At 44.7% G+C, this 12,646-nt stretch overlaps 2 protein-coding genes across 3 annotated transcripts in view; both read left to right on the top strand.

Annotated features, from left to right (window-relative positions):
• Ncald (neurocalcin delta) overlaps positions 1 to 12,646 on the top strand; it is a 445,096-nt gene that overhangs the window by 108,557 nt on the left and 323,893 nt on the right. The gene's annotated exons all lie outside the window — the stretch shown is intronic.
• Positions 7,992 to 8,376, top strand: LOC127667501 (26S proteasome complex subunit SEM1). The gene has a single exon (XM_052160543.1). The coding sequence runs from the start codon at positions 8,035 to 8,037 to the stop codon at positions 8,245 to 8,247; it is 213 nt and encodes a 70-aa protein (XP_052016503.1). The 5' UTR covers positions 7,992 to 8,034; the 3' UTR covers positions 8,248 to 8,376.

The raw sequence follows: 12,646 nt of genomic DNA, 5'->3' as shown, positions 1-12,646 counted from the left end.
GGGGAGGGGCCTACGTGGCTGTTGCCAGGTAATGGTGGGGTGGAGCTTAGACAGAATCCTAACAGAGACCAGTGGCAGAGGATGAGTACCTAAAAACAGTGTGATGTATGTGTGTCCTTGTTCTCTTGTTCCAGCTAGAAATTACCTATGAATAAATAAACACAGTGGGTTCATGCTTATTGTTTATGATGGGAAAGCCCTCTAAATTACAAATGTACAAAATCATCTAGTTCGTGGTATTTTGAGCCTTCAGAACTGACACCTATGGATTCACAGGGTTCCTCTGCACCTCTTTTATTATACTCTACATGAACAAACACTCTTGCTTACAAAAAGTCTTGACATTACACTATGACACTGTGGTTGGGGGACTGGGTTGCTCAGTAGGCACATGCTACAGAATTTTCTTATCAAAAGCTGCTGTAGGAGGAACATCACAGGATGCAAAGGTTTTTGTCTTATGTGATGAAGAGGCAGGAAGAAGAGAAGCTGACTCCATCAAGGGATGGTACTTCAGTGTGCCCGTAAGTACTCACTCAGTGCTTACGGGAGAGCCGGCCTGGTGTTATGAAGTAGCCCAATAGTTAGTGTTTCCTGGGGTTGATAATGTTCTGACTGAATATCCTTGATATGTTAACATGGTATATACTGAGGGAATTGGAGGCATGAGAACTATTTATGAAAGAGTGTTTGCATTTTACAACTAACAGATTGCGTGACTTGGAATGACTCATGACAGACTTTTTGCATGTGTTTGAAAGACTTTGTAAGATTTGAAAATATGTTATTTCTGGCCTTTTTAGAGGATGGGGTTTTCTGTTTTGTTTTGTTTTGTTTTGTTTTGTTTTGTTTTTAAGAATTAAATCTTACAATGAAGCTTGCCATGTTCTGTTTTCTTCCCATTCGGTTTCCCATGAAATCCACGAGTCAACATCTGGCGTTTGTTCTTCGCTATAAGGACACAACAGCAGTTAGACTTAGACAAAATATCTAGTTGTAATGTTCTCATCTTGAGCTGGGTCAGCAGCTGAACTAGACAGGGCAGTAGGAACGGCGCTGGATAATGTTACAAAGGAGAGAGCCTTTTATGGCAGGCTCGGAGGTCTCGGAATGCATGGGGTGGCCGATCTGTACGGCATCATCCAAAGCTGAGGTGAGAATCTGCTGGGGACTTAGTCAGGCATCAGGCCAAGCGGGTGTATAGAACGTCTCTGTTCTTTGTCAGGTGGGAAGCACGTCGGCTGATAATGGCAGGGCATTTGCTTTCCAGTCTTTAATGTCTAGTCCTTGGACTCTGAACTTGAAAGTCTTTTTCCCAGTTTGAGAGTCACATATTTTGAGAGTTGGAAGGGATCTCAATAATGATCTTAACCCAAACTCCTGGGGAAAATTGTCATCCGCAAAGAGTTTAAGTCACGTAGTAACGATCTATCTTCCAGTTGGCTGATTGGTCAGCTCCCTGGTCTTCCGGTTGGCTGATTGGTCAGCTCCCTGGTCTTCTGGTTGGCTGATTGGTCAGCTCCCTGGTCTTCCGGTTGGCTGATTGGTCAGCTCCCTGGTCTTCCGGTTGGCTGATTGGTCAGCTCCCTGCCCCAGCTGAACCCCTGCAGAGAATGGTCAGATTTCTACTTCCCTCTTCCTTTCTGCTATTTGCTAAAAGTTGGAGTCTTCCTCTACTTGATAGAGCATCTAGGAATTAATCCGAGTCATTGGGAAGACAACAAGTGCTTTTCTAGGGAAACTTATTTTTTGCTTCTTTCCAGATGGGGGTTCGCGCTAACCCAGCATGACTCCCCACTATTCTGAGAGCCTTTGGCAGCTCAGTATGACATCTCTCTAATGGCCTTGCTCATAGTTGTGCATCAGCATAATGGTTCCAGGAATGTTCTGCAGCAAGCATCACTTCTCCATTCAGGACATGACAGGTGCTGGGGACTGCTGTCAGTTTGTTCAGTGCTGGCGATGAGCCGAGCTCCTGCGAAAGCAGTTATGTGTGCAAGGAAAATTTTGCAAAGGATCCCTGAATCTTCAAATGATGAGACTTATACTTTCCTGGACCTGTGTGGTTCAGTAAGTCCTGGATGTTCGTGGGTCTTGGTCGGTACTGGAAAGAAGGCACCCATGAAAGTATAGCAGGGCAGCAGCCCGCACGAGGGAAGGAATGGGAGCCTTAGAAGGAGGTGTGAGCGAGAGAGGAATGGCCTTGCCTTACCCACTGGCACTTAATACTTAACCACACTGGATTTGTGGGAAAAAATTGGGAGATCTGCTGTGTGTGGGGTCCTGCAGTTCTCTTCATCCTCCTGTTTTAAAGAGTCATCATTCTGGTCAGGATGTGTGTTCACAGACAAAGGAGGCTGGTGAGTCAGGATGTGTGTGCAAGGATGAGGGAGGGAAGTAGGAATCCATATTTTCTTGTTTATGTTCTGAAATGCTAAGGACCTGGCTTGCAATTCAAGAGTCTTTTCTTCATTATTTATTAGTACTGGGTTTTGAGGTGGTGACCATTGGTCTTGCAAGATCTTGCTTCCAGAAAAGGGGAAGGCACTGGGTCAGAGGGAATAGGAACCACTTTTCTTTTCGCTATGATTAAAACGTTCTGAGCAAAGCAACATAAGGAAGAAAGAGTCTATTTCTCTTCATGCTCCCGGTTATAGTTCATCAAGGTGACAATGCCATGCTGGTAAGAGTAGGAGGCAGTGTGACTCAACGTATCGGTGAGTGCCTGTGCTCGGTTTACTTAAATCTTCTATCCCAATGGGATCCCAGCAGACAGAAGGGTGAAGCCTGCAGTGGGTGGGTCTCTTCATCTTAATTAGCTCACAATAACTCTGCACAGACGTACTCACCGTTTAAGGGAATCTCGATAGTCCTGCACAGACATGCCCAGAGTATAACCACTCTAGACAGCTCCTTACAGATGTGCCCAGAAGCCTGTCTCCCCAGTGATTCTAGATCATCTAAATTGATAACTACAGTGTGTGTTAGGGGTTACTGCTGTCAAGAAATGAACAACACTTTCTGGATTAGTTCCTTGTCTGTTTGGTGTGATAAAACACAATGATTGAAAGTAACAAAAGGAAGAAACGGTTTATTTTGACTTCCAGAGGGCTAGACTCCGCCACTCTGGGGATGTTGTGTCAACAGGCGAGGACAACACAATGGCAGAAGCTGGAAGCCAGCGGATGACATTCTCATTCACATACAGGACGCAGAGAAAGGACAGGAAGTAAGGCCAGGCTACAAACCCTGCAAGTGTGTCCCTCGGGAATCCTTCCTCCAGAAAGATTTCATGTCCTAAAGGTTCGGTGACAATGCTCCCAAACAGGACCTACCAACTGGTCATCAAATCTTCAGATACGGGAGCCCACAAGGACATTTCTCATTCAAATCTCTGTACTAGCTCATAACAGAATACCACTATATTGGTAGGGGTCCAGTGAGAAAAAAATCACGTAGCAAGCACACTGGGTGATGGGAAACCACATTCTGGTGGATTTCCTTGGGTCTTGGGAATAAACACTCAGACATTTGTTCCCGTGTAGCAGAACTTAATTCTGTTCCCAAATAATCATGAGAATTAAAGTTCTAGCAGGAAGTACCAACACCGCCTTTCTACACCTTGTAAACGGTCCCCTTCATTAAAGCCCTGATCTAAGCATGTCATTTCTTTCCTGCTGGGGCACGGGGCAAAATATGTCAACTAATCCTATATGCCTGTAACACAGATAAGGAAATGGAGTCACAGTGAAGGCCTTTGTCTCTGTCTGTCTGTCTGTCTGTCCTGGAACTCACTAGGTAGACCAATATTAGTCATAGTGATCTACCTGCCTCTGCCCAGTTCCTTTTTCATTTTTCAAACAATGGTTGAATGTTCAGACTGAGATCTCGAGGTCATAAAGTACTTAAGATTAGAAGCCCACTATATATATGAACTGTATTTAAGAGCTGGAGGGCTCAGTGGTTAACAGCACTGTCCGCTCTCCCAGAAGACCTGGGTTTCATTCCCAGCACCTACGTGGCAGCTCACAATCTTCTATAACTCCAGTCTCCAGTTCCAGGAGCTCTGACACCTTCTTCTTGCCCATGAAGGCACCAGACATGCATGTGTGAATAGACACACAATGCATGCAAAACACTTATACACATAAAAACAATAAAAAACTTAAAACTATCTCAAAATGTTTTAATAGGACAAGAAAAAAGAAGAAGATTGCAGAAAGAAGAAACTCATTTGTGCATAGTGGTTCATGCCTGTGATTCCAGCATTCAGGATGCTGAGGCAGTAGGATTGCTATGAGTTTGAGTCTACATGAACTAAGTAGGTTTTGTCTCAATAGAGAGAGAGGACAGGGAGGAAGAGAAGAGAAAGGAGGAGTGAGACTCCACATTCTTTTCCTTTTTAACTCTGAAGACCTATTTTGAACTCATGATTCATTAATTTAAGGCTTTTTTTTTTATTTCTCCCTCATGACGACACACTAAGTAGCCCAGACTGGCATTAGGCTGACAGTTCTGGCCCCACCTGGGAAATACTGGAGTACAGGTATGTGCCCAGCAAACTCTCTCACATATGATGCTGCTTTTTCTTTCTGGAATTCCCATTTGGTCCTTGTCTAGATCCCAGCATCCATAGAGTACTCCATTGGTGCTTGCCTCCTTTATGTCTTTAACATATTACAACTGTTCTTGAAGTCTCCATGTGTTCCAGCGTAGGGGCCATCTACACTTAGTCATTGCTTCCTTTATACTGACAATTGATTGGCTTTTCTCTCTCTGTTCTTTCACGTATACTGTCATTTTCACCAAGTGTGGGACAGTGTTTGTAGAGGAGCAGTAGACAATGCTGGGCACTGCACTGTTGGCTGCTGGTGTGAACGCCAAGTCAGTCTCACTGAAGTTTACCAACACGAGTAGTTAGTGACGAGTTTGGGTGAAATTCGGCTCATAATTTCTGTAATTGCTGCCTCCAAAGTTCTCCAGTGGAAAACTTTGGAGTAATTGCCTTTGCCTGGTTGGGCCCAGTATGCCACCATTCTGTGTCTGAGCTCCATCCTTAGCTGCCGGCTGACCTACAGTATAGCTACTCTGCATGAGGAATCTTTCTGGACACTCCTCTCTAGTAGTGGCGTGCCTTTGCTCTGCTGAGGGAGAAGCTGTGGAGGTGATGGTGGTAGTTCCAGCCCAGACTCTGTGTCTGGGCTCTGAGACAGGGCTTTGTCAGTGTGAAGCAGGTGGATCTCTGCCTTGTTGTTATGGGTGTTTGGAGAGTTGCCCAGTTCTTCCTCTGTGGCCTTTTTCTTTGTGTGAATGCTTAGACACTTGTTCTCCCGCTGGGCAGGCGGTAAGCTTTTGCTTTTGTCCATTCCCAAGGCTGTTCCATGCAAACCCTGGGTCTAAGGAGGCAGTCTGCTCTTCTTGCAGTGTTTGAAAGCTGTGGATCACCATGAAATGGTTCAGGGGAAAGATGGTGTTTCTTTCCTGTATCCAACTACAGGGAGATACATTCTCTAGTTTCTCTCTTTGCCCTTAATCCTTCTCATGAGTAGCATTTCAGATCCATGGGGGGAAGTATGAGAGGAGAGTATAGAGTCATGGTCTGAGGCTCCCAGCAATTCCCTGCTGCAAAGTAGCCCACACTTGTCCTTTTTTTTCCCTATTTTTTTTAGTTATTTCTTTCTTGTGTTTCTGATAGCCTTCTTTTCCTGCTATGTCCTGCCAGAGTGACAGTTTTTGTGGTTCTTTTCTCCTTGGAGAGGCATGTCACTTATTGTATGTTAATTCTTATAAATACCTTGTCATCATTGCCTTCTAATGGGCTTAAATCGAGGCATGACTTTATTGGTTATAAGAGTGATATTCATCACAACTTTCCATGTCATACTGGAAAGCTGTTTTATAGCATTTAAAGAATCACTTACATAAAAGGAAAATGTTGGTTGTAGATAAAAATGCCAATAAGAGGCCGGGAGGTGGTGGCGCACGCCTGTAATCCCAGCACTCTGAAAGGCAGAGGCAGACAGATTTCTGAGTTTGAGGCCAGCCTGGTCTACAGACTGAGTTCCAGGACACCCAGGGCATACAGAGAAATCTTGTCTCAGAAAAAAACAAATCCAAAAAAAAAAAAATGCCAATAAGAAAGGAACAAAGCTTGAATCAAAAGAAACCAATAAAAAAAAAATCACAACCTAAAGCTTAATAGACAAACTGAAGGTTCACATCTTAATCTTTCCCTGGGTTTTTGTATTTGACAATCTACTTTGTTTACACTCAGGAAATTCATGCCTATGGTGGAAGGGGCATGATGGGAGAGGTTATTCCTTGGTCTGGGGTAAGGGAAAAAGAAAGGTGTGCTTTTCCCAACCAGAAATGTTTTTGTAAAAGAAAAAAAAAGAATCAAAGAGATATTGAAAGAGACAAATGGAAATAGTCAAGAATGAGGCAACAGAACAGACACTACAGATCCCAGCTCCACAGAAGAGCCTTTCGAAAGGAAAGGTCCTGAAGATCATTGCTAATGACCAAGGAGCTAAGGGGGTGTGTATTCCAGAGGGCGTGTCATTCCAATTCCAGACATAGCTGAAAGATGTATTCATCACTGGGGAGTGATAGCCTTGACTCTCCTACACCTTTCCTGCCTCCTTCTTGCCCTTGTTTTCAGACAAGGTCTCATGAGTAGCCCAGGCTGCCCCAGAGCTCATTGTTTAGCACAGGTAGTCCTATCTTAATCTCTCCAGTGCTGGGATTATAGGCACGAGCTACCTCTATTCCATGCCTGTCATCTCAGTTCACTTGAGTAGTCATTCTGAAGCCACCCAAACAGCATCGCTAGAGAACCCACTAGAAATGCAGAAGCGTGGGCTGCGTTGTACACAGCACCGGAGTAGAGCACTTGCCCAGCAGGCACAAGGTCCCGATCTTGAGGGTGGTGGAGGGGTGGCAACGTGAAACTGGAAAAGGAGATGTAGCATTGCAGATCCTACCTCAGACTTAATGAGCCAAATCCTCATTTCAGAAGATTAACGAGAGTGGTTCTTAAGCACTTGAATGCTTGAGGAGTAGTATTTTACATAATCACTATTTCTATTTTTTAATAGTTGCATGTACTTCTGGTAATAAGATTAGGATAGTTCATATCAAAATATTGTGAAGGTAATTCTATGTGAGAATACCCTAGGGCATAAGACACAGAATTAAGACATTTAAATTCTCTCACAGTCAGCCTGTTCACTTTAACTGAACGATTGCCACCTGTACACATGTTTAAAGCGTCTTATTTTCCTTCGTCCTTTGAGCTTTGACTCTCCAGCTCTCAGAAGCTCAGCTCTCTCTTCTAACAATACTGTTTCAGGTGCTTCCTCTTCAAAAGGGTTTGTGGATAAGCCCACTGATGTGGTCTGCCTCTCTGTGTTTGTTACCCCCAAGTGCATGTGCTGAAACCCAGTTGTGAAGGGACAAGGTTAGAGGCAGGAGTGCAGGGGAATGACTGGAACACAGTGAACTGGAACATGGTTGAACTTAGTGTCTTTCTAAAGGAAGCCATTTGCCTACTGGAGGACTGCTTCTGGGCCCCAAGCACTGAATCTGAGAGTGTTCACGGACAACTTTACAATGAGTGATATTAGATTGGAAAATGAGCTTTAGCTGTGTGGAGGTTCATTTAAGGATGTTTTATCCTTAGAGTTGTGAGAAATGGCTACTATTGTTGTTTAGTGTTGAGACAGTCTCCCTGGCCTGCAGCTTACTACGTGAACGCTGGCTCTGAACCCATGGAGATCTTTCTCCTCTGTTTTCTGAGTGCTGGGATTAGAAGTGTGCACCGCTATGCTCACCTGTGAGAAGTGCTTCTTTTTCATAAGCTACCATGTCTGTGGCATTGTGTGATATATAGTAGGCACAGACAGATAAGGACGTGTGTCTTCCCTTTCTCTCCACTATGGTCAAGAAACAGGTTCTTGGGTTTCGGCGCCTCATGAGCACTAAGGCTTCTAACTTTGCGGCCAGTCTGTGCGGTGTGGGGCTTGGCACAGCGCGATGTCCGAGAAGAAGCAGCCTGTCGACTTGGGTCTCCTGGAAGAGGATGACGAGTTCGAGGAGTTTCCTGCGGAAGACTGGGCTGGCTTAGATGAAGATGAAGATGCACATGTTTGGGAGGATAATTGGGATGATGACAATGTAGAAGATGACTTCTCCAATCAGTTACGCGCTGAGCTGGAGAAGCATGGTTACAAGATGGAGACCTCATAGCTTCCAGGAATGTACCAGGAACCTTTACCATGGAATCTACCATAGTCTAGGACAGAGAAACCAGGACGTGATACTTTAAAGAACATGTTTATTTCATTATCTGCTTGGATTTATTTTTGTTTTTATAACAAAAAAGTAAATAAATGTTTTGATCAAAAAAAAGAAAGAAAGAAAGAAACAGGTTCCTGTGTGAAGCTGCATCTGACGCTGTAAAACCTAGCACAAAAAACATGGTGCTAGCAAGGGGACCCACGCCTCTGCCAAGGCTCTTGCAAAGGGCTCCCAGCTCTCAAATCTTCCTGACTTTGAGTGTCTTGTCATGGAACAGTAGGTGTGTGCTCACCTACCATTATTTTCTTAACTTTCAATAAAGATTCATTTTGTAGTTATCTCAGTTTCCTATTTTTATATGGCCCCCCTTGGTGGCAGAAAGGAGCAGGCTATGAAATCTGGATTCCATAGAACAACTCCCTCTTGCTCTTCTTTGTGAGTGCTAAGGTTTTCAACGCATGCCCTCTCAGCCAGAGACCCAAGTCACGTAGTTCTAGCAATGCCCATTAAGATGGTTTAATGTATTTTGTTCATTTGGACATCATCATGTGTGTTCTAAGCAAGTAGCTAGAAAAGAACACAGTCCATGTGTCATCGTCATAGCTGTGTTAGCTCAGGTAAAGACTGGTGCTAGCTGCGTGGGCCAGTGACTTCTGCTTAATCTCAGTGGTCACTCGTAGCTGCAGGAGAGCCTGGTAAACTTCATCGTTAAAGAAAGTATATTCTTACTGCAATGCCAATCAGTATTGATGCGGAACTGGACATGGATACTAAACCAACACGGGCTACCTACCAGCATACATACAATAGCTGGTCTCATCGGAGAATGAGCTTTAGTTGTGAGGAGGTTCAGCTAGATCAACCCGTCTATTACCTTCACTACTGACATCTTTCGTGGAAAAGAAAACTACATGTGACAGAGACAAGAAATGGAAAGAAGGAAGGATGCCCAGACTTGTAGGCACTTAACCTTGTGCAGTCTGGATGGTTCTAGAAGTTGCTTCCTTGACAACTGAAATAATGCAGTGAATGAGAAGAAAAGTTCAAGAAGACACACTTATTTTTAGTTCTGTACACAGGCAGTAATATTGGGAAGGAAAGGTACTGAACCTCCTAATAATAGACATTACAATATTTATACCATCTATAGCTATGTATATAAGGTCTCCCTGTCTCTCTGTACTCATGTCCTCCTAGTATTGATGCTAAAGTGTAATGGAGGTCAATAGAGGGACGGTCATGTGGTACCCATATAAAGGAGTGGGCGTGCTCTGCTTGTTAAAGACGTTAAAGAATGGATAGAATGGCCCCGGGTAAAGACAGACTGATTCAGGATGAGTTAACACCCCAGACCATGGGCAGTGGACTTCAAGCTACTATAGGATTCTTCATTTGATTCTTCTACAAAGCTGTGTAACACAGACACACACATACACACACACATAGATACACACACATATACACACATATACACACACATGCATTTACACTCTCACACGGTCCTACACTCACTCCCACTCACTCACTCACACTCACCTTCCCTTAGATCGACCGGGCAGCAGGTCCTCCAGCCTACATGCTGCTGTTCCCCCACCTGAGGAGATGCCCGCAGCTTGTAAGCAGCAGACTCTGCCCCCCTACTCGCCTCATGTCTTTGTCATCTCCGACTTCTGCTGCAGTGCTGATGTATAGATTCCCTAACAGCTAGTCCAGCTCCCCACAGAGGCTCAGCCTCTTTTATATCTAGCAAAAGTCCACAGATAACCAACACCAGTGATTGCTTTGCTGACAGAGCTCTGCGGCTATTTTGGGTTTTTTCTTGAGAGTGCCTTAATTAGAGGAAATCGCGTTGTGCACTGTCCAATCAGCCTCTTGTCAGATATTATTACATCTGTAGCAGTTTCAGGCGACACTGGGTTTGTTCCTGCCAAACTGGCATGAGGTTGGCAGCCTGTGCCACAATCTGCTGCCAGAACAGTGGCCCACACCCAACTCTGAGGAGTTCTGTTGCCGGGCTAACGGGAAAGCATTTCATGTCCCCAGGCCTCCATCAGGGGCAGCCCTACAGGACGCAGTTCATGACAGTGCCACACCTCACAGTGGCCATGGCCTGGTGGAATGCTATCTTTGTTCTTTGAGAAATGATAGATTGCAGGGTCCTTTGGTACTTTGCTTTTATATCTAGCGAGGGAACCCTCTTTCCTCCTTCCACGGGAGAAATACAGACACGATCTGTGCTCAGTCCCTCCTTGGGGAGGTGTTAGAGTGGTCTCTCATACAGTCTATTGTGATATGGATACCGGCTTAATTGAGAGGAAGATTTGTCTTACATTAGAAAACATTGAAGGCTCTAAGTTTTCAGGGTTTCATAATTCTGGTTAGTAAATTTTACCAGAGTCCCTTTTAGTTGTTAAAGGGGAAACATCATCTCCGCAGTTATGGTACCTGAATGCTTGGTTTCGGACTAGCCTGTGTGCAGCTCATGCATGTCCCTGCACATAAACTAGGTCTGAGAGTTTCGGAAGATGAGATTGTCGAGTGTGCACTAACCCTTCCCATCCCCCATTTCTGGAATTAACTCCTTGCAGCAAAGGTTGATTAAGCGTGCTGGGGTAGCCTACAGTTAACAATGTAAACAGACAGCCCCCAGGAACATCACACGGGTTGTCAAGTGGTCTCTCATGGCTTCCTCCAAGGTGTCTGTGAGATGCATTTTTTTTTTCTGGAATTTTCAACATTGGAGTGGAGATCAAAGAGTGCAGAATTGACTGAGGGCTTGATATTGAGAATTCCACAGAAATTCTATCATATTCTTGGATTATACAAGGTGGGGGGGGGAAGAGAGAGAGAGAGAGAGAGAGAGAGAGAGAGAGAGAGAGAGAGAGAGAGAGTTTGTGTGTCTGCGTGTCCATCCATAAGGGGAAGCCAGGGTTGGTCATAAATCAGAGAATGTGGTTGAAGGACATGGCGGTGAGCAGAGTCCACGACTCTAAGAGGCCAGTAAGCACAGAGTGGGCGAAACGCACAAGGGATGGGTTTCCCTCTCGTGGGCTGCCTTTGCTTCCTCAGCTAAGAGATGACACAACCCAGGCAGCCTGCTTCAGGATGACAATTCTACTGCACATGACAGAAATGCTGGGGCAGTGTCTCGTTCATGGGATTTGTGAAAATCAACTTCAGTGATCAAGATTCTTCGCACATGTGAGCATAGCTTAGCTGTCCGTGGGTTCAGGCGCATGTTGGGCTCTGAGTGATTTGTGAGGTAAGCTTATGTACTCACCCAGACACACCACACAGAAAAGTAAGTCTGTACCACCTGTGAGGCATTTCCCTAGTTGCTTTCAAGGGAAGGGGCGTGGCAGCGGTGTGCAAAGGGTGTGCAAAGAGTGTGCAAAGGGTGTGCAAAGAGTGTGCTTTCTCGATGGGAGGTTTGGTGGTGCATGCCTGCTAAGCCTTGGCCTCGCCAGTGAAGCAGAGCCAGGGCTTTTGCATTTAAAGGTCCAGGAGAGCATCTCGGACTACTTCCTGGTTCTGTTGCTATGCCTTAGCACAGTCTTTACGAAAGACTTTTACAACTAAAGTCAAAGCAAAAACTAGAGAAAAAATACCTTAAAATTGAATATAAAAGTTAACATCTATGATGACATTCTTGTATATTTTTAGTTGAAAGATTTAATTAATTAATTAATTGTGTGCCTGTGTGTGTGTGTGTGTGCACATGAATGCAGTATCTGTGGAAGCCAGAGGAGAGGACCCCTCTGGATCCAGAGTACAGACTGCTCGATATGGATGTAGGAAACCTAACTTAGGTCCTTTGGAAGAATAGTATATGTGTTTAACTACTGCAGGCCCAACATAGTCTTTCAAAGTATTTGTAAAGGTTTTTTTTAAAATTGTATGTGTGTGTTGTGACTGCATGTGTGCGTGTACATCATGCAGTCCCTGTATAGATCAGTACAGGTACAGGATCCCTGGAACTGGTACAGATGGTTGTGAGCCACCATATGGGGGTGTTGGACCAAAGGGTCTGATGTCAGGCGGCCTTACTCACCAAGACACAGAGACTGAGATCACTACAGCAAACATGAGGTTTATTGATCCAGCGCGCTGGGGTCGTCCTGCAAGCAGGACAGAGGGGACCCCGATGGCACATTGTAGGCAGTTCTTATACTTTTTAGAGGTGTAAGTTACATCAGTCAAGTTGCAGTTTAGGATTTGTTTTTTTTTTGTTTGTTTGTTTTTTGTTTTTTTCGAGACAGGGTTTCTCTGTATAGTCCTGGCTGTCCTGGAACTCACTCTGTAGACCAGGCTGGCCTCAAACTCAGAAATCTGCCTGCCTCTGCCTCCC

Source organism: Apodemus sylvaticus, chromosome 17 (genome assembly GCF_947179515.1).
Source record: "Apodemus sylvaticus chromosome 17, mApoSyl1.1, whole genome shotgun sequence".
NCBI lineage: Eukaryota > Metazoa > Chordata > Mammalia > Rodentia > Muridae > Apodemus > Apodemus sylvaticus.
Note: the sequence above shows the minus strand (reverse complement) of the source record. Positions and strands in the feature narration are given on the sequence as shown.

Bases quoted from the DNA above. Each gene is read 5' to 3' on its own strand.
- LOC127667501 (XM_052160543.1), top strand. From the start codon at position 8,035: ATGTCCGAGAAGAAGCAGCCTGTCGACTTGGGTCTCCTGGAAGAGGAT.